Source organism: Lagenorhynchus albirostris, chromosome 19 (assembly GCF_949774975.1).
Source record: "Lagenorhynchus albirostris chromosome 19, mLagAlb1.1, whole genome shotgun sequence".
Classification (NCBI taxonomy): Eukaryota; Metazoa; Chordata; class Mammalia; order Artiodactyla; family Delphinidae; genus Lagenorhynchus; species Lagenorhynchus albirostris.
Genome location: NC_083113.1, coordinates 5,152,261 through 5,179,874, shown reverse-complemented (window position 1 = coordinate 5,179,874; position 27,614 = coordinate 5,152,261). Strand labels below are relative to the sequence as shown.

Genomic DNA, 27,614 nt, shown 5'->3' with positions numbered 1-27,614 from the left:
CACAGATACATACACAGCTACATAGATAAATCCATGGTTACATAGATAGACACACAGACACTTACATAGACAAACAGATCACAGTGTAGAATATCGGTGGGGAAACTTGCTCAGCTTCTGGCCCCTACAGGCTGACTGTTCCCAAAGCACACGTTTCCTCACCCCACACACCTAGGTTTCCCACATGCAAAAGGAGAAAATTCTCCCGACAACTTCGTGTTATTACATCGGGAAGTGCAGGGAGACGTACGTGGCTCATTGGGAGAAACTCAGTCCAGGCCTCCCTCATGTTCTCCAGGTCAGGTTTCACCCTGTCAGGTACAATGCTTTGTCTCTGTGCCCCTCTGTATCCTGTGAGCCTAGGCTGTGCTCTCCACTCTCACCCCTGCCTCCAAGCTGGCTCAGGTCATTTCTAAACTGAAAGTTTCTTAGTCTACGGGTGTGAATGCACTAAAGAAAAAATCGTGTTTGTCCAGCATGGGTGGGCGGGGCTTCTTGGACTGTTACGTGTACAGAGAACCAGGTGGGTCTGGGATGGTGGCTGGATTCTCGTCTGGACTCCGCTGAGGTTCACAGGACACGGGCATTGTGACTGGGCATGGGCTGTCTTGCGGCTCGCACCCCTGAGTACCTTGAGTCCTACCATCATGTCACACGGGGGGGGGCCGGCCCTGTGAGGGTGAGGCTTATCAGGGGGTCGGGACACGGAGGGAGGGAAAGACCTGGGGTTTCTCAGGGTCACAGCCCAAGGGAGGGGCTGGCTGAGCCCACGGTACCAGGTGGGTTCACAGGCAGAGCCGGATTGTTCAGGGAGGGACTTCGTCAGTGTCCTGGGGTTAGCAAGGTGAGGTCTAAGAGAGACGGAGAAGGGTCTGCAGCGCCATCTGGGATGACCTCCTGGGACTTGGTGGGGCTCAACCCGTCCAAGGGCTCAGACCTGAGGCTGATCCCAGGCTTTACATTCAACCCCGGGGGACACCCAGCCCCAGTGGTCGCTTTCATTCAAGGAGAAGAGAACCAGGTTCTCGGTGTCTGAAATCCTTCCGGGCATCGAGGTCCATGTGCTTTATGATTCGTGGCCCAAACCCCCATATCTGCCCAGACCCCCAGTTCCCCCAGCCCAGCTGACCAGCGCCTCTCAGAAACAGGTCCAGAGCCCTGGGCTCTGCCCTGAGACAGAACCCAGGAAGGCGTCCTGCACATTCGGGGGTGGTATGGGTGCAGCAGGAGGGGCTGCCCCACATGCTGCCAGGAACGTGGGCTCCGCAGTCAGAGTCACTCTCCTTTGAAAAGCACTTCTCTTTCTTAGTGAAAGCAGCAACCCTCATTTCCCAAAAAACAGGATGAGAAGGATGGCGACACACTCTCTGTTGAAACTCCTGCCCGTACAGACACTCAGAGACAGCAGCTCTGCAGCACTGTTTACTGCCAACCAGACCCGTCACTCATTTTTATATGATGTCACCCCAGATCGGAAAGCTGGTGGGAGAGGAGCAGGGGGACGTTACTGACAGAGGGCAGTGCTCCATGGAACCTGCCACAAACCTACGAGTGCTGTCATGGAAGCAGCACACAGGCAAGGGTGCTGTGGAAGGATTTTTAAGTGAAAAAGCAGTAAAAGTGGCCTCTCAGTTATTTTTCTTGGTGGGAAAGAAAACAATGATATATACACTCAAAAAAAAAAAACCTGGGAGAAATAATAACGAGAATGTGCATTTGTCTAGCTCTTTTTTTTTTTCTTTTTTGTCTGAATATAGTTTTCTTTACTCACTCTGTTGTCCAGTTCGGTTTCAGATTCAGAGAGCGACCCAACCTCACTCTCACTCACGTTCTGCGCCTGTACCTTCAGCATTGGTTCTCTTCTCCAGGACCTCAAGAGAGTTCAGACAACATGGTCTCTTATTCAACAAGCCCTGTTAGAACAATGGCGTCAAATTTATTATTCAAACTGGGCACCTTTTATTTGAGTTATTCAGATTTTAAATAATTTGATTTAAATGAACCATTAATCACTATTTAAAATTTTTTTTAATTGAAGTATAGTTGATTTACAATGTTGTGTTAGTTTCAGGTGTACAGCAAAGTGATTCAGATGTGTGTGTTATATATATATATATTTTTTTCTTTTTCAGATTTTTTCCATTATAGGTTATTATAAGATATTGAATATAGTTCCCTGTGCTATACAGCGGGTCCTTGTTGTTTATCTGTTTTTTATATAGTAGTGTGTATCTGTTAACCCCAAGCTCCTAGTTTATCCCTCCTTCCCCTAATCACTAACTCTTTATCAAGAAGCTCCGGGTTTGGGGAAGAGGTTCTGGTTTTCAGGCTGATGGTACTTGATGCCATCAGAACAAAATGCACAGTCATCTGAAGTAGGGATTTTGTACTATTTTATATTGTTGTTGAATCTTTTCTATAATTCAGAAAAATCATTTGTTTTGATCATTTAATCTTTTTTTATTATATTATGAAACAATGTACCACCTTCTTGGAATCAGTGATTTCTCATTGACAGGACTCTACTTTGTGTTATCAAAGCACCATTAAAAGCCCTACATAGTGTATGTCATTCCTTAGGAAATTAAAATGTGGAGAAGTTAGATAGTACTGCATATAAATGAACATACTGTCATCGGTATGAATTATATTTGCGTGTATGTGTGCAAGCACATGTGCATGTGTGTGCATGTATTTGTGTGTGTGTGTGTACGTGTGTGTGTGTGTGTAAGATCATGATGCACGGCAGTTCAGCAGAAGAAATGAAGTCTTTGTCTATCAGTGATCTGGTCTCAGGAGCTGCCCCCGCTTAATGGCAAGACACACACATACACACACCCACACACACACCCGCGCGCGCACACACACGCCCGCACACACACACACACACCCCACATATACACACACACACACATACATACACACACATACACGCACATACACGCACACATACACCCACACACACCCACACATACATCCACCACACACACACACATCCACACACACATCCACACACATACATACACACACCCACACCCCCCACACACACACCCACACATACACACCCACACACACCCACACACATCCCCACACACATACACACATACACATACACACCCCACACACACAACCACACAACCACACCCACATACAACCAAACCACAACCACACACACACATGCACCCACACCCACACACACCCCACACACATATACACACCCACACATACACCACACACACACACACACACACACACACCCACACACACCCCCCCCCCACACACCCCACATATAGACACACACACATACATACACGTACACACACATACACGCACACATACACCCACACACACCCACACATACACGCACATCCACCACACACACACGCATCCACACACACATCCACACACATACACCCACACACCCCCCCACACACCCACACATACACCCCCCACACACACACCCCACACCCACACACATCCCACACACACACACATACACACCCCACACACATAACCACACAACCACACCCACATACAACCAAACACCCACCCACACACACACATGCACCCACACCCACACACACCGCACACACATATACACACCCACACATACACCCACACACACCCACACACATACACATACCCCCCCACCCCCCCCACACACACATCCACACACACATACACCCACACACATACACTCCCACACACCCCCACAATACACCCACCCCACACACACACCCCACCCCCACATATACACACATACACATACCCACACACACCCACACACACATACACACCCACACCCAACCACACACACACACCCACACACACACCCACACATACCCACACACACCCACACACACACCCACACACATACCCACACCCACATACCACCACACACACACATACACATACACACATACACACCCACCCACATACACACCCGCACACACACATACACACACACACACACACACACACAGAGTACTGGAGTTTGATACTTAGCCCCTCCCACTCATTATCAACAGCTTCTATGGCATTTATTCCATCTCAGCGTCCCTCTCCACACTCCTCCCAGGATGGTGTCCAGGGTAGAGGGAGCAATTGTCTGATGTCACTGTTGAGATGACTCAGGGTACCTGCTGGCCCCAGGTCGGAGCTGACTGGGTGTGTGGGGTTTGCTCCCTGGGTGGCTGGAGGCCCTGCTGATGTCGGGCCCAGTGGGCAGGGGGTCCATCCTCGCTCTGCTCCCTGAAGGCTTGGGGACCCTTCACGTCATCCCAATGTCCACTTTGTCCAGGGGTTGTGTCTGAGCATCTGCTTCTGCCCCATCTGGTCCGGGTGGGATCTCTCCTCCCACCAGGACAGGACCCACTGTGACCCCCTGGTGGTCGCCCCCCTGGACACACCTGGGGCGGGAGGTGTCCAAGTGCAAGGTAGACCCCTCCCTCCCTGGCCACGCAGCACCGCCACGTGGCTCATCCTCCAGGTGGCACTTGGGGACCTCAGAGCAGGAGACGATGTCCATTCATGCAGGAAAGTCCCTACGGCCCAGGGCCCTGAGTTTGTGCTCTGTGTCCGGTGGGTCAGAGGGTCAGGAAGAAGAAACTAGTCCTGACGTCCTGTTTCCTGTCCTCTCCCTCGGTCCTCCTCCTCTCCCCACCAATGCCCCGAGATGGGAGAGGCTTTTCTTTTTGTTTTAATTGCCCCCAAACCCTGTCTGCTCCCTGCTGTGGCCTGGACTCACAGGGATCCTTTTCAGTGGAGCAGACGTTGGACCTGGTCAGCCATCCATGCTCTAGGGGGTAGAATAACGAGGAATCCTCTCCAGGAGTGCCAGCTCTCCAACTTCCTTTTGCTACGTGCCCACCTGTCCGCCTGTCTACCTGGGGTTAGAGTCAGGCCAGATTTTAGGGGAAATGCACCATTCTCACTGTGATGGTGAAATTATGTGTCAACCTGCCTGGGCTAAGGGACCCCCAAGAGCTGGTAAAACACTATTTCTGGGCGTGTCCGTGAAGGAGATTCTAGAAGAGATTAGCTTCGGTTTAGTGGCCAAGTGAAGAAGAGATCCACACTCACAATGTGGGCAGCTCCATCCCATTTCCTGGGGGCCCCAATAGAACAAGAAGGGGAAGGGTGGTGAATCCCCTTTCTCTTCTTGAGCTGGGCTGTCCAGCATCTGCCCTCAGACTTGAGAGCCCCTAGTTCTTGGGCCTGTGGATGCTGGGATTTACACCAGCCACCCTCCAGGTCTCAGCCTTCACACCCACACTGAATCCTATCACCGGCTGTCCTGGGTCTGCAGCTCCAGATGGCAGGTCATGGGACTTCTCCACCTCCGTAACCCCGTGAGCTTGTTCACATGATAAATCTCCTCTTACAGATACCCATATAGCCTATGTAACAGAACCTGTCAGTTCCATGTATCTGGAGAAGCCTGAATAATACAGTAATAGTGGGAAAATGAGGGAGAGAGAGAGAGAATGAAATAGAGAAATTCAGCCCAGAATGGAACCAAGGAAACAATGATGAAGACTTGAGTTAGGAAGCAGATCTCTGGAGGAGACTAACCTTGAGTACAAATAGGAAATTAAAGATCAGTACTAATTAAAACTGAGTTGCAAGGCTGGGCCCCCTCTGAGCCAGGACAGAAACCTCCCAGCTGGTGAGATGCAGCTGGTCCTGAGGTCAGAGCTGTGAGTCAGGTGCCCACATGGGCCTGCAGCCCCCGTCACTCAGAGCTGGCCGACCTTGGGCAGGTTAACTAATGTTTTAGTCCCTAGTTTCTTAAAAAAAAAAAAAAGAAAGAAAAGAAAAGAATAGGGCATAGGGCATTCTGTGGAGGGTTTGTACAATGTTTAAGTATGCTGATGTTTGCATAGAACTAAAATAGCCATTGCACCATTGTAAGAGCTGGCTGAAGTTTTAAAATATTCTTGAGATATATAAGAACATTTCAAATGTTCTTATATAAAACAGAACATTTCTGTTTCTATCAAAAAAATACACAAGACGCAAAAATTGAAAACTGGATGCTGGCGGCCCCTAGCGGGTCTTCAGGGTAACGTTTCGTTTTAATCTGAGTGGGAACCGCCGGTCTGACCCCGGAAGTAGGGCGGTGACCACCTACACGTCCCACTCACAGCGGGATCGGGGCTCTCCAGGCGAGGGGCTCCCGGTGACCCCACGTGCTTGGCGGCGCAGCTGGTCCCTCTCCGGAGACGTGGTCGTGCAGATCCCAAGTGTTTCCATGTTGAGACAGCACGGAGTGGCCTTGTTTAGAAGCCCTGTAGCTTCAGCAACAAGGCTAAGTAATCAAGTGGGCAGTTGTGGACGGACCTAAATCTGTGTGAACTGACATAAGGAAAGAATATATTTGGTTATATCTGTTCATATAACACGTCCCTGAGGCCCGCCCATGGGGCCCGCCCCGGGGGCGGGGTCAGGGAGAGAGGCATGAGGTCTCCCAGGTGTGGAATTCAGAGGGCGCTGGGCGGACTGACATTGTGCACGTGGAACAGAAAATGAAGAGCAGACTTAGGCAGATATGGGGGTCTGCTTTCTGCGCAGCTAAGGCAGGGTAAGCCCTTACCCGGGCGGAGGCCGTCTCACTGTGCGTTTCAGCTGTGTAACTATTGCAGCCAATAGACCCAAAAGTGTAACGACTCACGTGATAGGAATTAGTGCCTCTTCCATGAAACAGGTGAAGCTGATTCCAGCTCAGCAGGGAGGTGCTTTAAAATACTGTGTGTTAATTCTAAAATGTGAGGGAGCAGATCAGGAGACGCCTGCCATTGAAAAGATATTCATCACAGTTCCCAGGAGGAGGGGGCATGCATGCCACCCACCAGGGCCACGTAGGGAAGCACCAGAGACAGAAAGAAGGAGATGGAGTGAGGGGGAAATGGGAGCCTTTACTGTGGTTTCCACAAGAAGGAATGGGCAGGAAAGGGTAAGCAGGCATGGGATTGGCTGGATTAATGATTTCAGCGGGTTCTGGGGTGGAGGGGGCGTCCCTAGTTGTCATGTGCTTGGCCCTAGCGTGACAAGGGCAGGTGGATTGTGGCCCAGACTGTGGACCCCCATAAAGGAGGGGTTGCGGTGTGGACTCTGGGTTGACTGGTTTGTATTTGGTAAGTGCACCCCAGGAAGAGGATTCTTGCTCAGGAGCTGGGGCAGGGTGGGGGGCAGTGAGGGAGGAGGCGGGGGGACAATGCAAGTGACTCAGGCATATTATCGGGTCATCTAGGAAATGGTGTGTCCAGTGTCGACCTTAAAATTAAATGTCGTTATTTTACGGGCAAAATGAGTTTATTTAGGAATGGCAGAGGAATTGCGATTCAGGACATTCAAACTATGGCAAACCACAGTCAAGTCCAGAGAACAAGGAAGAGGAATGTTACTTTACAGAGAAAAAGGAGGAAGCTGGAAGGGGCTGCTTTGACTGAAAGTCCCTTGGAGAAAACCAAGAGGTCAGGCTGGTGGTGGTTTCTCATTGGCTGGGCTTTGCTGTTTCTCCTTGGCTAGGTTGTGACTGTTTCTCATTGGCTGGGCTGAGGCTGTTTTCTCATTGGCTGACTTGTTGCTGTTTCTCCTTAGCTGAGCTGGTGCTGTTTCTCATTGGCTAGGTTGTGACTGTTTCTCATTGGCTGGGTTGTTGCTGTTTCTCATTAGCTGAGCTGGTGCTGTTTCTCATTGGCTAGGTTGTGACTGTTTCTCATTGGCTGGGCTGAGGCTGTTTTCTCATTGGCTGAGTTGTTGCTGTTTCTCATTAGCTGAGCCGGTGCTGTTTCTCATTAGCTGAGCTGGTGCTGTTTCTTCTTGGCTAGGTTGTGACTGTTTCTCATTGGCTGGGCTGAGGCTGTTTTCTCATTGGCTGAGTTGTTGCTGTTTCTCATTAGCTGACCTGGTGCTGTTTCTCATTGGCTAGGTTGTGACTGTTTCTCATTGGTTGCGCTGAGGCTGTTTTCTCATTGGCTGAGTTGCTGTTTCTCATTGGCTGGGCTGAGGCTGTTTTCTCATTGGCTGAGTTGTTGCTGTTTCTCATTAGCTGAGCTGGTGCTGTTTCTCATTGGCTAAGTTGTGACTGTTTCTCATTGGCTAGCCTGTTGCTCTTTTCATTGGCTGGGCTGTTACTGTTTCTCATTGGCTGGGCTATTGCTGGGCAAAGAGAAAATCATCCTTCTTCTGAAAATCAAGCTTCATCCTGCCTAGGAATGTAAAGTAAGCTGCAGCAGAGGGTAGGGGTGAGAGAGCTCCCCTTTAGGGCTTCCCAACTCCGTTTTAAATTAGGTTTCCCTTTATTAATTTTCACACTAAAATATGTATGTATGACACATGTTAAAGCATCAACTTTAGAGAAACCTGAAATATGACTAATACAAGGGGTACAGCAGGCTCTATTCTATGGGGTCATCCTGGGAACCAGGTGCCACACTCAGCAGGTGGGTCCAAGGTCACCCAGGGCATCCATACCCATCAGCAGAAGGGAAGAGCCGTGAGGATCTTGTGTGGGAGGTTCACGGGCCAGGCTTGGAAGAAGCTCCGTCCATCCAGCTCACATGCCACTGTGAACTTCATCCCAGGACACACATAACTGCAGGGAGGCTGGGGAGATCATCTCGCTGGGAGCCCAGGAAGGGAGGACACGGTGCTGGTGAGCAGCCACAGTCCTGTCACACGGGGACCACCTGTCACTTTGAGCACCGGGTGGGGGTGGGGGGTTAACGGGTTGTGGGGTGCGTTTCCAGTCTCCACTGCTTCCTCCCTGACCTCCTCTTACGTAGAGGTTCTAGGGACACAAGGAATAGACTCTCAAACATTGATCATTTCACAAGCTAGTGGAAGAAGGAAACATTTCTGCAAGGAGGTACTTAGAATTCAGAGTGAGGCATTCAAGCCCAGAGGAGCCCACAAGCGGAGGTGGTGCTGAGGCCCGACACCCGCTCAGGTAGACAGAATAACAGCCCCAAAGATGTCCGCATCCGACGCCCTGGAGCCAACTGCTGTGTTACCTTAGGTGCAAAAAGGGTCTTTGCAGGTGTGATTGAGTTAAGGATCTCAAGGGGGGGAATGAGCTTGTATGTTCCAGGTGGACCCAATGTAATCACCAGGGTCCTTGTAAGAGGGAGGAGGCAGGTGAGAGAGAGGGAAGGAGGTGCGACCACAGAAGCAGGGGTCCTAGTCAGAGGGAGGAATTGCAGAGGCTACAGTTCTGCTTGAAGGCAGAGGAAGGGGCCCCGAGCCAAGGAATGCAGACGGCCCCCAGACGCTGCTAAAGGTAAAGGAATGGGCTCTGCCCTGGAGGCTTCAGAAGGAGCGCAGCCCTGCTGACCCCTGATTTTAGCCCAGTTTAACATGTTAGCCTCTGAGCTCCTGAACTGTAGGATAATAAGTTGTGTTGTTTGGTGCCCCTATGTGAGGGGTTCGTTACAGCAGCAACTGCAAGCTTGTTGGGATGAACAGCCTCCAATCCCAAACCTGAAGGGCATTAGCCAGGTGACGGGGTGAAGGTCAGATCAAGGACGGTGTCCTACAGCTGATGGGTCCTCTTGTGTTTGGAGAATGCATGGCGTCCAGTGGGGATGAACTGAAGTAGGGGTGGGAAATGGGGACCTGCGTGTTCCTCTGGGTGGACCTAAAGCCCGAGGGACCCTCCGTGTGCAGTCGTGGTCTCATCAACTCCCTCGCCCACTCCACACGTGTCCGTGCATGTGGGTGTGTGCATGTGTGTATGCGAGCATTCATGGGTTGTGCATGCCTGTATACGTTTTACAGTGTGTGCAGGTGTGTGTGTACATATGTGTGCGTTTGTGCATTCATGGCCATGTGCATCTGGGGGGATTGGTGCTGTGTGCAGGCGGGGCAGCTCTGCGCCTTCACCCAGACACAAGTCCCCTCAGACATCTCCCTCACTCACCCCTGACCCTGAGACGCACACTTGGATCAGAGAACACTGATACCCTTTCATCTTGTCTTGTTCTCTCACTAAGTCTTGAGTGACTGTGGAGGCAGAGACTGGGACCTAGAACCTGTGTACCCCAGCGCCACACGCAGGGCTGACGCAGTTGGGCCTGTGAGGACATTTATTGATGAACAACGTGAAGCATGATCTAGAAAACATGGTCTTAGCTATCAGCTGCAGAAGTGTAGCCCAGATTCAAGGTCAGAAAATGAACTCTAGGAAGGTTCGTACAGTCAGCTGAGAAGACAATTAAAACGGATCTCTGGGGGCAGGGGAGGATTCACAGGACGTGTCTGGACTCAGCTGGGCGACTGTAGGACCAAAGCTGGGTCCTTGGAAACAGCCAAGGGACCACAGCTGGGTCTCTGAAACAAGTGCTACACGTCCTCTCCAAGGAGCTAGTTGATTGTGGGAGGGGCCACATGGTGAATGAATCTCCTAGAAGTTGATTGGGGGTCTCAGGACTCCAGCTCTTGCCAGCAGGAGAATTGACCAGATGACTTCAGAAAGGGATGATTCCACAGGGAAACCCTCCAAATGTCCACTGCAGGCTTTTGCAAGAGTGCCCTCCCTTCTAGGCTGTTCAGACATAACCATCAGAGGTCCCCTGTCTCTCCTAGTGTCCAAGTGTGGAGGATGAGCTGCCGGTCCCTCTGTCCTTCTCTCAGTGCTGAGCGGGGCCGGCAGTGGACTCTGCCCACAAGGCGGCGCTGCGGAGCTGCGGCCAAACCCCGAGGTCTGGGGTCTGGCTGACCTGGGCTGGTTCCTCCCCTTCAGAGCCCTGTGCCTTTGGACGAGAAACTTTAACTTCGTTTTTGCATGTTATTAATAAGAGGGGTGGTGGCTCTCAGAAGGTCTGGGAAGTGCCTCCCACGTTGGCCTGTCATGGCATTACTGCCATCAGGTGCCTGGGGTAGGGTTATCTCAGTCCCGTGGGTATTGTTATCAGGGACCTTATGAATATCAGAGACACCCCAGTGCCCTGCACGGGCCAGCCCCTTCCTGTGGTCTCACCACTCCCTGATCCAAACCCAGGAGAGGGCCAGGCCCTGATCCCCAGCACAGACCGCCCCCAGAAACCCCTCCAGGCTGAGGTCTGCTACTCACCAGCTGAGTAGTAGGGCTGAGTGTGGGCGGAGCTGAAGTCTCCACAGGTCCTGTGATCAGGGCAGGAGGGGGGCTGATGCTGTGTGGGGGCTGCCGAGGGTCTGTCCCCGGCCCCTCCCCACCCTGAGCATCCGACAGCAGGCCACATCTGGCCGTCACTCAATCCCAGACAACACCCTGAGATTCCTGAGAAAATGGGGCCCGGACCAGGAGACCAGGGAGAGTGCCTCTGCTCCATTCTGCTGGAGCGTCACGCCCTCTGCACCTCCTACAGCTGTGCCCTGCTTTACTGCCCAGAATCCAAGTGGAATGTCTGCTCTGAGGCCCCAGGAGGGTGTGGAGGGGGTCAGAGTGTCCTGGATGGACCCTGACTCCAGGACAGCTCGGGGCTGACCACCCACAGGGACAGGGACGGCCTCATCCCAAAGGTGCCCCAAAGCACCATCCAGCCCTGGTCAGGGGCCCCCCTGGACCATGTGACTTGCCCAGTGAGGAGTGGACACAGCACAGGGGACACATGACCTGAGGCCCCACAGATTCTCACCCAGTGGAAAGGACAGTCAACATCATCTGAGGGAAAAGACGCAGGTTCCCTTGAAGGGGTCTGTCCTCACCCCATCTCTGGAAGCGCACCCCCCGCCAGCCCAGCAGGGACAGCTCTGTGCCCACCCTGATGCTGGGGCTGAGTGCCCAGGTCACCGTGGTGTCCAGGTGAGACCAGGCTCCAGGGACCTGAGCCAGGTGTGAAGGCAGAGAGATGTGTGTGCAGACGGAAGAGGGAGCCAGAGGGCTTGGAGGTCAGGAGGGGGCAGGGGAGCCTGTGGACGGAGGACACAGCTGGGGACAGGGTCCAGGGACCTGGGGCAAACCTGAGGGCAGAGCAGAGACCTCCTCACCTGTTACCACCAGCTCCAGGGGCTCACTGGGCTCAGACCAACCAGACTCTTTTTTATAGCGGCAGCAATAATGCCAGACAGTGTCTTTGCTCATTATGGTGATGCCAAATCTGGCCTCTGTCTGGTGTGGACCAAGTTGAGACATGTTATCCTCATTCTTTTCTTTTTTTTTTTTTTTTTGCGATACGCGGGCCTCTCACCGCTGTGGTCCCTCCCGTTGCAGAGCACAGGCTCCGGACATGGCTCACGGGCCCAGCCGCTCCGCGGCATGTGGAATCTTCTCGGACCGGGGCACGAACCCATGTCCCCTGCATCGGCAGGCAGACTCTCAAGCACTGCGCCACCAGGGAAGCCCTATCCTCATTCTTGAAGTCATTTCTATTGTCCTTGTTCTCCAAGTGGAATCTCTTAAGCCTATCAGGGCCCCGGCACACGAAGGTCAGCTGCCGCCGGGAGATCACAGAACCCTGCCCCCAGATAGAGGGTCTGGGCAGGGTCCCTAGGAGGGATGAGAGCAGGGTCTCAGGGTCTATTATGAGGAAACCACCACACAATGCAATTCACTCCTTTTAGTGTCTCAGTTCAATTTTTCTTTTTTTTTTTGACAAACTTAGTTGTGCAAATCACCACAATCAAATTTTAGACCATTTTCATCATCCTCTCCAAAAGACCCCCCCACGTCCATTCTATGAGCCTCTAAATTCCCATCACTGCGGAGTGATTTTCCCCACTTGACTTAAGGACCCTGAGGCTTGGTCACGTCTTGCTCAGGGTGACGTGGGAGGTGTCAGAGCAGGCTGGACCCCCGGGCATGTCTGCTGCAGGGGGCGGCTCCCTCCCTGCCCACGGCCGCTCTAGGGGAACAGAGACAGCTGGGAGGGTGGCACAGGACGGGAATGACCGGGTCATTCCTGGGACAAGGAGAGCAGGGGTCTCAGTCGGTAGGAATGATCTGGGCTGGTCTGAAGGGCAGCTGCCAGTCCCAGGTGGGATTGTGTGGGGTGAGGGACGCAGTCTGCAGAGCGGCTCTGTGTGTGTGTGTGTGTGTGTGTGTGTGTGTGTGTGTGTGTGTGTGTGTGTGTGTGTGTGTGTGTGTGTGTGTGTGTGTGTGTGTGTGTGTGTGTAGGAGCTGGAGCACAGCTCTGGTCCCACATTCCCCAGCAGATGAGGATCCCTGTGTCCAGTGTAAGTTCCCTGTGCAGAAATCATCCCTGGGTTTTCTCTGTATTTTATACCTTCATCTCAGTGTATTTCCATTTCCTTGTTACTGAGGCTCTGGAAACCCCAAATGTCTCAACTGGGCTGGGGGCAGGGGGAAGAGCGGGTTTGTAGCCCTGAAACAGGAAACTGGCCTCACATTCAGCAAAATCCCCCATAGAGGCAGGGAGCTGGTAGAGGTCATTCACTCATTCATTGTTGTTATTGTCTTTATCTGGAGGTTAAGTGTGGTTTAAGGAGATGCAAGTTGACAAGGGGAGGATTTGTGATGTTTAATTTTGTGTGTCACCTCGGCTGGGCCATGATCAGTTATGTGGTCAGACATTCTGGATGTTTCTGCAAGGGTGTTTTTGGATGATATTAACATTTAAATCACTGGATTTAAAAGAATTATTTTTAATTAATTTATTTTACTTATTTATTTTTGACTGCGCTGGGTCTTCGTTGCTTCGTGCCGGCTTTCTCTAGTTGCTGCGAGCGGGGGCTACTCTTCGTTGCAGTGTGAGGGCTTCTCATTGCGGTGGCTTCTCTTGTTGCGGAGCACGGCCTCTAGGCGTGCGGGCTTCAGTAGGTGTGGCTCACAGGCGCTAGAGCGCAGGCTCAGTAGTTGTGGCGCACGGGCTTTGTGGCTCCGCGGCATGTGGGATCTTCCTGGACCAGGACTTGAACCCATGTCCCTTGCATGGGCAGGCAGATTCTTAACCCCTGCGCCACCAACGAAGCCCCTAAATCATTGGATTTTGAGTAAAGCAAATTGTCTTCCATAATGTGGGTGGGCCTCATGCAATCAGCTGATGGCCTGAATTGAACAGAAGAATGACCTCTCCTGAGCGAGAAGGGATTCTGCCAGCAGACTGCCTTTGGACTTGAACCTCAGCAACAGTTCTCCTAGGTCTCCAGCCTGCAGCCCACCCTTCAGATTTTGGACTTGCCAGCCTCCATGATCGTGTGAGGATATTCCATAAAATCTGTGTGTGTGTGTGTGTGTGTGTGTGTGTGTGTGTGTGTGTGTGTGTGTGTGGAGTATGATATGTATATATTCACATGCATCCTATGGGTTTTGTCTCTATGACAACCCCTGGCCAGTGGGTACAGGGTTTCCTGTTGGGGTGATGAAAATGTCTTGGAGCCAGTTAACAGGGATGGTCGCACCACATGCCACTGAATTGTACACTTTCAGATGGTTAACGGTCACTTTTATGTTATGTGAACCTTACTGCAGTAGGAAAAAAAGTAATGATGTTTGTCAAGCAGGCAGCACAGCCCTGACATTTCAGGAGTGCATTCTTACTGCACGCATACTATACACCCATAGCATATCCATAAAAGACAACCTGAGGACCAGACCAAGTCTAGGGTGCGTCCATTTTGCTGTCTGGCTACTTCCACCAGTGTAGAGTAGAAAAGAAGTTGTCTTCTCCTGATGACAGCATTCTGTGGCCAGTCTGGTCCTCATCTGCATACTGAGCTTCCCTGCCTCCTGAACAATTCTGGCTCCTTCTCTGCGTGGCCCCAACACCCCCGGACCTGTATCTGGACACCCTCCCTATTTCACCATCAGGACCCAACCCCAGGAAGGTAGGTTCTGTGGCTGCTGTCCACGGTGCTGATTGGGGATTTGAGTGTTGAGTCTAGTTTCAGCACCATGGTCAGAGTCTATGAAGGCAACACAGCCTCCCCCATTTTCTGAGATCTCAGTGATCAGGTAGGCATCCGCTGAGCCCCATCTTTGGTCCTCTTGTGTAGACTCCATGCAGGATTCAGATAAGACATATTCAGTCAGAGCATGAGGGTAACTTGGAAAAATACGGGGGATGGCTGTAGTTGACAATGATTCAAACTCCCTTCACAGTCCATGCATCCTGAATAGGGATAAAGCTTCTCAGAGGCCCGGGATGTTGGTCCCACACTCAGCATCACAGCCACTGGAGCAGACCAGCGCGTCGTATAATGTTCATTTTCCCCTATCCACCTCAGAACTGTCTTTTACCAGACCAGGTTCAGGGTACCGGATACTGGGTATGACCAAAAGATAATGGACTGGGCTCACCCCAAACCGGTTTCAAAACCTAGATCTGCCTCTTGCCAGCTCTGTGTCCCTGGGAATGTCATTCTGCCTCTCTGAGGCTCCCTTTGCTTTTCTGGAAAATGGCAATGATAATGGTGTCTGCTTCAAAGGAAGCAGGTGATCAGAGATTATTCTATTCTGTTTCTCATAGGAAGCAAGCAGTTGGGCTAAGAGCGCGAGATCTTGAGCCAGGCATCCTGAGACTTGATCATAGCTCTGCCTATTATTAACTTTGTGACTTAGGGAAAGTCACCCGATTGCCTCTACTTTGTCATCTATCAAATGAGGATAATGCCAACACCTGCTTTTTGGGGTTTTGGTGAGAAACGAAATAGTTCATACACGAGATGTGTGGAGTAGAGTTTACTTAGCACTTACTTAGCACTCATTCAAGGATGTGAGCTGTTATGACTATTACCGTCATCGTCACGTGCCTAGACACAGCCTGGCAAACCGCTTGGGTTTGGTGATGATAGCTGCCTTTATGAATTATTGTTAGGATTTCTGTGAGGTTCCTTGGACCTCTGACACGGATGAAGAAACTAAAGCCACAAGTTGAAAAGTGGCTTGCCGGGGTCACACAGGCAAGAGCTCCAAGCCAGGGCTGGCTGACACCAGTGCACAGGCTTTGGTCACATTCCCGCCTGCCCATATTTAGCAGAAGGGCAGGAAGGACCTTAGGAATCCCCGACCCACCCTCAGGTGGAAGACAGAGGCTCGTGGTACTCTGGCCAGGAGTTTGCAGCAGTTATCTCCTGGCCCCTCCCTATTTCCTCCACTTTGCCAGTCGTGCCAGGATACTCATTTCCTTCACAGAACCTGCGAAGGATCCCAGGAACTTTTCCTGCTGGGGTTGTAACCAGAGGGGGAGGGAACCGCAGATGGTCCTTTGGAAACATTGTTGGTTGTCCAGACCATGGGGAGGGGGGGAGCTACTGGCATCTAGTTGGTGGGGCCTTGGGAACACCCCACAGTGCACAGGATGGCCCCCAACCCTCCCACCACAAAGAATGATCCAGCCCCTAGCGCCAATAGCTCCGAGGTGCAGAAACACTGGTCTATGTGTTTGTAGATCCCAGCCCAGTTGGAAGGTGGATACTGCAAACTAATTTTATGGGGCTTGGATGGGATGAGGTCATTAAAACCTTATTAGTTAGGGTTATTTTCCTTTCTCTCTTTACAAGGCGGGGGGGGGGGGCGGAATTCCCTGGAGGTCCAGTGGTTAGGACTCCGTGCTCTCACTGCCGAGTGCCCAGATTCAATCCCTGGTTGGAGACGAGGATCCCACAGGCTGTGAGGTGTGGCCAAAAAAAAAGAAAGAAGAAAAAATCTTTCCTTTCTCTCTTTGCAAGGAGGATGTATTCAGGTATCATTTGTGTAACTAAAAATTACCTTACAAAAGAAGAAGCAGAAATAGCAGCGAATGTATCCAAACCAAGGAAAGAAAGAAAACTCCTTGCAAGCTGTGTGTGTTGGGGGGTGGGGGTGGGGATGCATTGGGCGCCAGCTCAGCTGGAAGGAGGAGGGAGCTCCAGAGACAGAGCTCACACCAGACTGGCTGCACTCCCAGGGCTCCCTCTGTTGGCACAGATCCTGTCTCCAGCTCTTCTTCTTTTTTTTTTTTCTTTTTGGCCGCACTGCATGACTTTCAGGATCTCAGTTCCCTGACCAAGGATCGAACCCTCGCCCCCTGGAGTGGAAGCGTGGAGTCTCAACCGCTGAACCGCCAGGGAAGTCATCTGTCTCTGTCTCTCTGTCTCCCTCCCTCCCTCCCTCGCTCTCTCTCTCTCTCTCACCCCGTCTGTCCCTGCCCTCTCTGGCTTCCTCCTCTCTCCCGCTGCATCTAGATGAGGCTCTTTCAAAGTCCTTTGGGTTGTTGGAAATACTTCCTGATGGGAAAACCCGAACCCTGGGTCACTCCCCACTCAGCATCGTCTGCCCACTCCTGAGAAGCTGGGGAAATGCCCAAACTCCACGCATAGGTCCCCTTGCTTAGGGTCTCTGCTCTCCGTGGCCTTTGGTAGAGGCCCTGCCATGCTGACTCCGTTTCCTCATCTGCTCAATGGACATAATAACAGCACCTGCCTCATAGGTTGATATGAGGACTAAATGATATAATAAGATGGAGTGCTTCGAACAGAGCCCGCACACAGCAGGTGTTCAGCAGACTCGTCCTGCAGTTCGTCTGGGGCTCGGATCCGAACCAGCTTCCCCTCCCTTCCCAGCACAGCTGAACGCCTCACCTCCTCCACCCCTGCCTCTGCCTCACCCGGATCCAGGCCGGTGGAGTAGAGCCCTCGAAGCACCGCCCCACCTGTACACTGACCCAGGCTGCAGTCACCCCTCTATCCTTCCACCTGCTCCTTCAAGAGGCAGCCCCCGCTGCCCTGGGCTAAACCCTCCTCAAGTGCTCTAGACATGGGCTACCCGATACCTGGACCACTGGCCCCCAGTGGCTATTTCCATGTAGAATCAATGAAAATTAAATACAATTAAAATTTCACTTTCTCAGCCCCACTAGCTGCATCTCAAGTGCCCAACAGCCACATGTGGCTACTGTACTGGACAGTCCCATCATTCCAGAAAGTTCTGTTGGACAGACCCTTTTCTTCCCTGCTCCTGGGGGTCCTGTCCTTTATAGAACCTACCTCTCCTATATCTTCCATCTCTCCTTCTGAGTCAGGGTCAGCCTGCCTGAGTTCAAATCCTGCCTGCGCACCTTTAGGGCTGCATTAGCTAAGTTACCTAAAAGTTAAGAGACAAACCAAAAAACCCTCTCTGTGCCTCAGTTTCTCCATCTGTAAAGTGGGAATAATAATACCAACCCCCTCCCGCCCATCGAGTTATTGCAACGATTAAGGTTACATGTGGAAAGATCTTAGAACAGCTCCTAAAAAATTCTAAGCCCTTGATAAATGTTAGCTGCTATTACTGTTGTTATATACTTTCTTCAAAATGCTGAAGTAAGCTCAAGCCCCCTCTTTAAGTCTGTATGTAGTAGCAATGAATGAGTCCCAAAAGAAACTGCCAAGTGGGAAAAAAGTGGTAGCCCAAAACCATCCAGTAAAAGTTCCTTTGCGTGTTTAAAATGTGTGTTTAATATGTGTTTTCTTAGAGCGCCATGTTGATCAGCTGTTCTCAACCAGGGGCAATATCCCCCCTCCAGGGGCCATTTGGAAGCAATGCTGGTCGTCTAAATCCTGGGGAGGGGGAAGCTACTGGCATCTGGTGGGTGGAGCCTTGGGACGCTGCTGAACATCCCACAGTGCACAGGATACTCCCACCACAAAGAACCATCCAGCCCCAAATGCCAAGAGCTCCGAGGTGCAGAAACGCTGGTCTGTGTGTTTGTAAGAGCCCAGCCCAGTTGGAAAGTGGATACTGCAAACTAATTTCATGGGGCTTGGATTGGACAAGGTCATCAAAAGTTAAGTCAGAAAGAGAAAAACAAATACCGTATGCTAAAACATATTTATATGGAATCTAAAAAAAAAAATGTTCATGAAGGACCTAGGGGCAGGACGGGAATAAAGACACAGACCTACTAGCGAATGGACTTGAGGACACGGGGAAGGGGAAGGGGAAGCTGGGACAAAGTGAGAGAGCGGCACGGACATATATACACTACCAAATGTAAAATAGATAGCTAGTGGGAAGCAGCAGCATAGCACAGGGAGATCAGCTCGGTGCTCTGTGACCACCTAGAGGGGTGGGATAGGGAGGGTGGGAGATGCAAGAGGGAGGAGATATGGGGATATATGTATATGTATAGCTGATTCACTTTGTTATAAAGCAGAAACTTAACACCATTGTAAAGCAATTATACTCCAATAAAGATGTTAAAAAAATGTCTATGTAAAAAAAAAAAACACCTTATTAGTTAGGGTTATTTCCCTCTCTCTCTTTACAAGGAGGATATCCTTTATGTAACTAAAAATTACTTTTTCAAAAAAGAAACAAAATAGCAGGAAGTGTATCCAAACAGAGCAAAGAAACCAAACTCCTTCTCTGACCCCTCCCTCTGCCCCCGGATATCCGTCCTGTCTTGCTCTCCTTTCTTTCACAGCAGACTCCCAAGTCCTCTGCACTTTTTCATCTCCTCACTCTCTCCCTCGCCTCCCCAGCCACAATCTGGCTTACGCCTGCCCAGCCCCCATGGGCAGTTCTCACTCTGGCCACCGGTCACCTCTGGCTTGCCGTTAAATCCAGTGGATCTTTTTTTTTTTTAAATCAGACTGAGACTGCAGAGAGGGGACCTGTGCGTCCTTCCAGGGCTTCTGCAGCCCATCTCTCTCCTCCTCCTTCACTTTCTCTGGCTGCTGCCCGGCCCTGGTCCAAGTTCCTTTCCCTTTTCTTATCTCTCAATGTCGCCCTTCTCAGCTGCTTCATCCCAGAACCCTGCTCTTCCCGCACTTCAGCCCAGAACCAGCTACCTAATTTGCGGGGTGCATTGCAAATGAAAATGTGGGGTCCCTTGTTCAAAATGATTAATAACGTGAAGATAGAGCAAACCGTGAAACCAAGTGCAGAGGGCCCTTCTAGGCAGGGCGACCCCCAAGACTGCACAGGTCGCTTGCCCGTGCAGCCGGTCCTGCTTTCCTCTCTTCTGGGCATGGCCTCTAGCAGCTCTTGTATACCTGTTCCTCCTCCCAGGCTCTCCAGCTTGGTGGCCACGCCACCATCCCCCGGGATCTGCCCTCTAAGGGTCCTTGGGGTAGACAGAATGCACCTCTAAAGATATCCTGGCATGAATCCCTGAAACCGATGAATATGTCGTATCATGTAGCAAAGGGACTTTGCACACAAAATTAAAGTTAGGGACCTTAAGACGGGGAGATTATCCTGGCGTGATGGTTCATTTTACTTGTCCGCTTGGCCAGGCTGTAGTACCTGGCTGTTCAACCAAACACTAACCCAGGTATGGCCGGGGAGGTGTTATGTAGGTGTGACTAACCTCTATACCCAGCTGACTCTAGGTAAAGGAGACGGCCCTCGAGAATGTGGGTGGGCCTCACCCAATCAGTTGAAAGGCCTTCACTGCAAAATGGGGAAGAAATTCTGCCTTAAAGACCACAGCATCAGGGACTTCCCTGGCGGTCCGGTGGTTAAGACTCTGCCTTTCCAATGCAGGGGGCGTGGGTTTGATCCCTGGTTGGGGAACTAAGATCCTGCATGCTACGCGGCGGGGCTCAAAACAACCACCAAACCAAACCAGAAACAAAGACCGAGGCGTCAGCTCCTAGCCTGACTGAGAGTTTCCAGTCTGCCTTATGGAATTCAGGCTTGCCAGCCCTTAGCATTGCAAACTCCCAATTCCTTGACATAAATTATGTATACTTCTGTATTAGCTTGTGCTGATTACCAGGTCATATATGAATACATCTCCATTACCGATGGTGATATATGTATAACGCCTGTGTTTTCCAGGTGGGCCGAGCCAAATCACATGAGCCCTAAAAGCAGAGGAGCTTTTCTGGCTGGAGGGAGGAGGGAGATGGGGCAGGCCTGCAAATCAGGGACACCTGAAGCATAAGAGGGGCTCAACTTACCGTTGCCAGAGGACAGACACAGGGAAAACACCGGAAGGATGCAGGCAGCCTCTTGGAGCAGACCAGCCCCCAGCTGACAGCTCAGCAGGTACAAGAGTTTTTTGTTTTGTTTTTGTTTGTTTCTGTTTTTGATGAGATGAAAGCGTTTCGGGACTAGATAGAGGTGATGGTTGCACAACATTGTGAATGTACTAAATGCCACTTTATTTTTTATTAATTAATTTATTATTTAATTAATTAATTTATTTTTGGCTGCGTTGGGTCTTTGTTGCTGCGTACGGGCTTTCTCTAGTTGCCAACTCTAGGGGCCACTCTTCGTTGAGGTGTGAGGGCTTCTCGTTGCCGTGACTTCTCTTGTTGCGGAGCACGGGCTCTAGGCACGTGGGCTCAGTAGTTGTGGCTCGCGGGCCCTAGAGCGCAGGCTCCGTATTGTGGCGCACGGGCTTAGATGCTCCGCGGCATGTGGGAATCTTCCCGGACCAGGGCTCGAACCCATGGCAGGTGGAATGTTAACCACTGTGCCACCAGGGAAGTCCCCTACATACCACTTTAAAATGAGTCATTTTATGTTATGTGAAGCTAACGTCAATAGAAAATAATTAAAACTTTTATTTTGTGGCCACGCCACGTGGCATGCAGGATCTTAGTTCCTAGACCAGGGATCGAACCTGTGCCCCCTGCAGTGGAAGCGTAGAGTCTTAACCACTGGACCGCCAGGGAAGTCCCTGGATTGTTGTCACTTTTTGTCTCTGTCCCACTCCTTCAAGATTCAGGTCAAGCCACACCTCCTTGTTATCTATGAAACTAACTCTCTCGCTCTCCGGCCCCAGCATCCCAGCCCCAGCGCACCGCGGAGCCAGCCTCCTCCCCGGGGCCTCTACCTCCCCCAGGTCAGGCCCTCTAGCACACTGGCCGCTGAGGGATCTTCCTCGCACCCACATCTGACTCTTCTTGTCGCCGCTAGGCACTGGCACTCGGTGATGTCATGACCTTTCTGTGGACGAGTGGCTCCCGGCAGGGATATTCATCCCGGGAACTCTCCAAAGCAGGGTGAGAGCTGCCCCTCCGAGGTCACATCCATCCTTTTGCTGGTCTTACTGCCTGACCTTGTCTGTTTTTCTCTCTCTCTTTCAAGCCCACACATACTCCCTCAACAGCTGCAATCTGGAAGAAATTATTCTTCTACACAGCCAGACTTCCCCAGTTTCAGGAAATTCCAGGCTGGCAGGGGGAGGGGCCGAGCTGGGGGCCGCCCTGTCCATCCATCCATCCCCCGCCCCGTCTGCCGTGTTCTCTGGGCGGGCGCACACCCAGTGCCAGCCTCCTCCCCTGGCCCACACTCAGCCCGGAGGGGCCTCAGCTTTTCCACCGCTACTTCCTAGTCCTTTAAATCCTAGAGGCAAACTTTTGGGGGATAAGGAAGGCTGGGAGGGACCTACGCCTTAACCCTCTCTGCCCCAGACACACTGAGCTGCACTGGGCGTGACTCTGCGCCCCTTTGGGCTCCTACCATGGCCCCCGAGAGGGGCTGACACTTCAGATCCCGGTGCAGGTAAAGAAGGGACTCCATGCCAGGGTCTGCCCGGGTTGGGGCTCAGACTCCTGGGTCTGAGGGGGGAGGGGCCGGGGAGCTGGACTCCTGGGTCTGAGGGGGGAGGGGCCGGGGGCCTGGACTCCTGGGTCTGAGGGGGGAGGGGCCGGGGGCCTGGACTCCTGGGTCTGAGGGGGGAGGGGCCGGGGGCCTGGACTCCTGGGTCTGAGGGGGGAGGGGATGGGGGCCTGGACTCCTGGGTCTGAGGGGGGAGGGGCCGGGGGCCTGGACCCGTGGGTCTGAGGGGGGAGGGGATGGGGGTCTGGACTCCTGGGTCTGAGGGAGGAGGGGCCGGGGGCCTGGACTCCTGGGTCTGAGGGAGGAGGGGCTGGGGGTCCGGACTCCTGAGGCTAAGGATCAAGAGAGCTAGGAGCCAGGACTCCTGGAACCTAAGAGAGAAGGGGGTGGCACTCTGGGCCCGGCCGCCTGGGTCCTGGATGCCCCTCCAGGTTCCGTATGACACTTCCTTTGCCAGGTGAGATCCCGCCCGGAGGAAGAAGGAAGAAGGCGCGGGCCTGGGACTGGGAGGCGGAGGCGGGCTCCGAACCAAGAAGACGGGGTTCCCAGCTTGAGCCGGAGCCTGAGAGTTTGCCTGCCTGGTTCAGCGGGGACCACGAGGTACGGGGCAGTGGTGGCCCAGGGTCCCCGGTCAGGTCTGGAGGGGAGCCGGACAGCCGGCCAAAGGGACGGCGGCCGCGGCTGCTGAAATCCTGGGCCGCAGCCACGTGGCCTCAGGAAGCGCGCACTGGAGCCCCGAGGGGGTCGGGGGCTCCCAATCGCGGGTCCCCCTGCGCCGTCTGGGTCCCACCCTCCTTGTTGCCTGTCCCAAAGGGCTGAGGACCAGTCGGGCTGGATCTGCAGTGGGTTGTTATTTCCTCTTGGCGGGGCTGGGGCCCGGAGAGGACAGAGGCGAGCCAGCTGTGCCCCCCACCCCTGCAGCTGGGGCCTCGGCCCGGAAAGAGAGGGGGCGGGTGGAGGCGGGAGGAAGGCGGCTTAGCGAGTGCGCGCGATCACCGCGTCCCAGGGTCCCATCCTGGCTCCCGCTCTCTGCCTGCTTTCAGATTGTCACAACAGCAGCCCCTCTGTACAGAGCTTGGGCCTGTGACGGCCTTTTTCCGAGTGTGACCTCATTGCGTCAAGCACACAGCAAGGGAGATAGAGCCTTCTGTTCAAGGGGACACGGAGGCTCGGAGACGTGGAGTGACTGGCCCCCGAGGTCTCAGAGCTAGCGAGGAGAAGTGGTAGCTTTCAAAAACAATTTTGAACTCGTTGTTATCTAGAATGGGAAAAAGCAAAGCAAACAGGCAAACACAGTCAAGGGTGTAGGAAATCCCTGGCCTTGATGTCAAAACATTATTTTCTCCATGGGTCTGCACACCCTATCCTTTGGGGGCTGTGAGCAGTATCACATCATCCTTTGACGCCGGAGTTCGTCGGCCTGGGTTCCAGATTCAGCCCCCAACATTTGCTACTGTGTGATCCAGGGCAAGTTACTTCACCTCTCTGTGCCTCAGGTGCCACCCACATCTGTAAAAGGGACAAAATAACAGCGGTCTCCCCTCACTGGGTTGTTCCAAGGATTAAATGAGTTCATTCATTTGGGTGAAGCACTTAGACCCCTGCCTGGCCCAGAATAAGTTCTCGGGAAATAGAATGTCAGCATCATGCGTGTACTCCACGACAACCCCTTGCAAACAGGCATTCTGATTTCTCATTTCTCAGGAGTAAACTAAGGCTTAAGGCTGAGGAAGTTAGTTCCGGGTCCCACAGAAAGGCAATGGCAAACCTGTTGTGTCTGGTGTCAGAAACCAAGATCTTAATATGCTGCTGAGCGCTGGAAAATGTCAGTGATGTCACCTTGTAGGGTGATAGGAGGATGGGATGAGGGGCAAGGTAGGGGGTGGGCAGGGAGAAGAGGCAATAGCTGAGAGCCATCCAGGGAGGAGCCAGTTCAAGGGACAGCAGGCAGTGGAAGCAGTAACTCTGGGCTCTGGAGTCCCACAGAGCTGGCTTTGTGACCTTGGGCAAGTCATGTACCATCTCTGAGCATCTATTTCCTTCTCTGGGACAGGGGAGAATGATCCAAAGTAGGACTCCACTGAGCATTTATTGAGCATTTGCTGTGCGTTGGCTACTGTGCTAAGACTTTCCATGGGCAACATCTCCCCAATTCTTGCCAAGAGACTGAATTATTATATGAGCGTCATTCCATTCTTGAGATGAGCAAGTGAGGTCAGAAAGGTTAAGTAATTTGCCCAAAGTTACACAGCAGTGGGCACAGTCAGATCCGAGTCTGGGCAGTTGGCTTTCTGAGTTCTGCTCTTTTGAACTATGAACCACTGCCCAGGGATAAGGGGTGCTGCTAGCTCTGAGACAGGATTTTTTTTTTTTTAAACTGTGGATTGAGATTCATGAATGAGCAGAGGTCAGCATTAAAAAAGAAAAACAGGGAGTTCTCTGGTAGTCCAGTGGTTAAGACTCCGTGCTTCCACTGCGGGGGGGTGGGGTGGGGGGGCGGGGGGGAGTGTGGGTTCGATCCCTGGCCGGGGAACTAAGATCCTGCATGGTGCAGGGTAAATGCATCATGCAGGCATTTATTTAGTTAGTTATTAAATAAATAATAAAATAGAATTGAAACTGAGTGCCTAGCATGAGATAAGAGTAGGTCTCAATTCACAAAATGTTTGTTTCCCTTATGTGGGGGGGGGTGTGGTTGTGGGTGGGGAAGGAATGGTGACTGTATGCCAGATTGCAATAAAATATATTTATTCATCTAGGTTGAGGTCAGGGAAGTTTGAGAAACATGACAGAGGTGGTAAATCAAGACTGGTTTTTCCAGAAGTAACTGTAAAGTGTGTGCGTGCGTGTGCGTGTGTGCGTGTGTGTGTGTTTGGGTAGGGGAGAAGGCAGCTCTCAGAACATATCCATCTACAATTATTTCAACTCCTTTTGGCTTTCATTTTTCTCCACGTTATCACTGATCTTTCCCATGGTGCTGGTCCCTGAAAGGACAAGGCTGGCTGCTTTGCCTGCTTCGTAGGATTTGATCTAAATTTTGTTCCACAGTTTTGTTTGGGAACACATGCCCCTCCCCAACACTATCAGTTGGCTGGCACTGTTAAAAATATAGTTTTCTTTGACTGAGTATTTCTATGCGTCCTGCAAGGAAGGTAGTGTCATTTTATCCATTTTCCAGATAGAAAACAGACAGAGAGCAATCACATAATTTATCCCAATTCATCCAGTTGGCAAAGGGTGGGGCTTCAATTCAAATGGAAAGGTTTTTTTTAAAATTGTTATTATTATAATAACAGTGACTGTTAAAACAAAAGTACAAGGTCATCAAAGTCCCTCCCAGAAGTTCCATAGAAACGGCCAAGTTCCAGGATATGGGCAAAGGTTGGCAGGCATATCTATTTACCATCGAGTCTGATGCAGTCATGTAGCTATAGGGTAACTAGTTAACAGTTCATGAGCTGCCCGTTTGGAATTTATGCCATTCTTGCCATGTTTTAACACAGGAAAATTTGCATGATTATTATTGTTACTCTTGTTTTCCAAGAAGTAAGACTTATATGTTTTTTTCAAAACCAGATTATTCAAATTATAAAATGCTGTGCAAATATATAGATTTCCCAGGCCCACCCTAAATCTCCCAAATTACAATCCTCAGGCTAGCCTACATGATGACTTTTGTATGTTCTAGGCAAAGCTTTCATGGAGATAATTATATATATATATATAATAATTATATTTTACGACTGCGTTGGTATAAAGGCAAACATAATCCAGACGTTTTAAAATAAAACACGGCAGCCCCGTCTGGGAAGGGGCTTCTGTACACCATGTGTTGAGGGGGAGGGTCTCATCTGTGCTACCCGGGGTTTTGTGGGCTCTGCAGGCCCCAAAGGTGGCGGGGCTGGAGAGGAAGACTTGGGCCCGTGTCCCTGCCCTGCGGGAGCTGGGGACCAGTGGCCTCAATAAAGGACAAGAGGTTCAAAAAAATAATAACAAAACGTTTAAACATGTGTGCGGGCCTCTAGAAATGTGGCGGGCCCTGGGCACTGTGTCTGTTGCACCCAAAGGACAGAGTCCGCCCTGTCTTCATGGTGGATGGCCCTGTGTTTAAGCTGGAGTTTCTGTCAAGTTTGGGAAGCAGTCCAAAAGGCTTGGTGAAGCATGTTGCTTGTTCTCTGACCTATAAAAGCTCAAACGTTAGTTCTTAGTGGAATTAACATATGGGCAGACCTAAATTTGAGTCTGAGATTTGAATCAAGCAGCTGTAACCTCGGACCTCTGGGAGCCTCAGTTTCCCCACTTGTAAAATGGGAGTGATCCCACCACCATCATCCTGTACTTATGGAGAGCATCCTCTGAACGGCGTGCTACGCCCAGGGCTGGGAACACGGAAGGCCTCGGTAGCGTCCTCCCGGGGTAGGCCGTGCTAACCCGTCCCTATCCCGCAGATGCCGGTCCTGAAGCAGCTGGGCCCCGCGCAGCCCAAGAAACGGCCGGAGCGCGGCGCTCTGTCCATCTCCGCGCCGCTCGGCGACTTCCGGCACACTCTGCACGTGGGGCGCGGCGGCGACGCCTTCGGAGACACTTCGTTCCTGAGCCGCCACGGCGGCGGGCCACCCCCTGAGCCCCGGCCGCCGCCCGCGGGGGCCCCGCGCTCCGCGCCGCCGCCCGCCGTGCCGCAGCCCCCGCCGCCCGCCCTCCGCGCGCCAGCGCCCGCCGACCCGCTGCTGTCCTTCCACCTGGATTTGGGCCCCTCCATGCTGGACGCAGTGCTGGGCGTCATGGACGCGGAACGCCCGGGCGCCGCTGCCGCCAAGCCCGACGTGGACCCCGGCCCCGGGGCGCAGCACCCTAGGGCCCGTTGCCTCCCCAACGCGGACCTCGAGCTGGACGACGTCATCGGCCTGTAGGCACCCCCATTCCCTGCGCCCTTACCGTCCAGCTCCCCACTTCTTTATACATAAACCGACAAGGTCTGTGCCCCGGGTTTTGTCTGTTTACTTTGCACGTGGGAAGGGGGGACGGGGAGGGGTGATGAGGTCCTGGCGCCTTTAAGAGCTAGGTATGTCACGTGGGGTTCCGGTCCCAGCCAGGTGGGTGGAGGTCTCAGGATTAACCTGGTGTAATGGGATGCGGCCCCTTTAAGAGAGCCAGGGGCGTGGCTGGAAGGTGCCCCTCCCAGGGGCGGGGTTCCGAAGTG

At 52.2% G+C, this 27,614-nt stretch overlaps 1 protein-coding gene across 11 annotated transcripts in view; it reads left to right on the top strand.

The window, feature by feature from the left end:
- Positions 1-27,394, top strand: part of CDC42EP5 (CDC42 effector protein 5) — a 145,081-nt gene extending 117,687 nt beyond the window's left edge. For 9 of the 11 annotated variants that reach the window (XM_060131329.1, XM_060131337.1, XM_060131335.1 and 6 more), the window contains 4 exons: positions 20,684-20,893; positions 21,770-22,357; positions 22,872-23,014; positions 26,863-27,394. In XM_060131329.1, the coding sequence (XP_059987312.1) occupies positions 26,863-27,324 (462 nt within the window). In that variant the 5' untranslated portion in view covers positions 20,684-20,893; positions 21,770-22,357; positions 22,872-23,014 and the 3' untranslated portion in view covers positions 27,325-27,394. Of the gene's footprint in view, positions 1-7,322; positions 7,476-20,683; positions 20,894-21,769; positions 22,358-22,698; positions 23,015-26,862 lie in introns of those variants that run through there. The other 2 variants (XM_060131332.1, XM_060131326.1) reach the window with 2 other exon arrangements.
- The last annotated feature ends 220 nt before the right edge of the window (positions 27,395-27,614 follow it).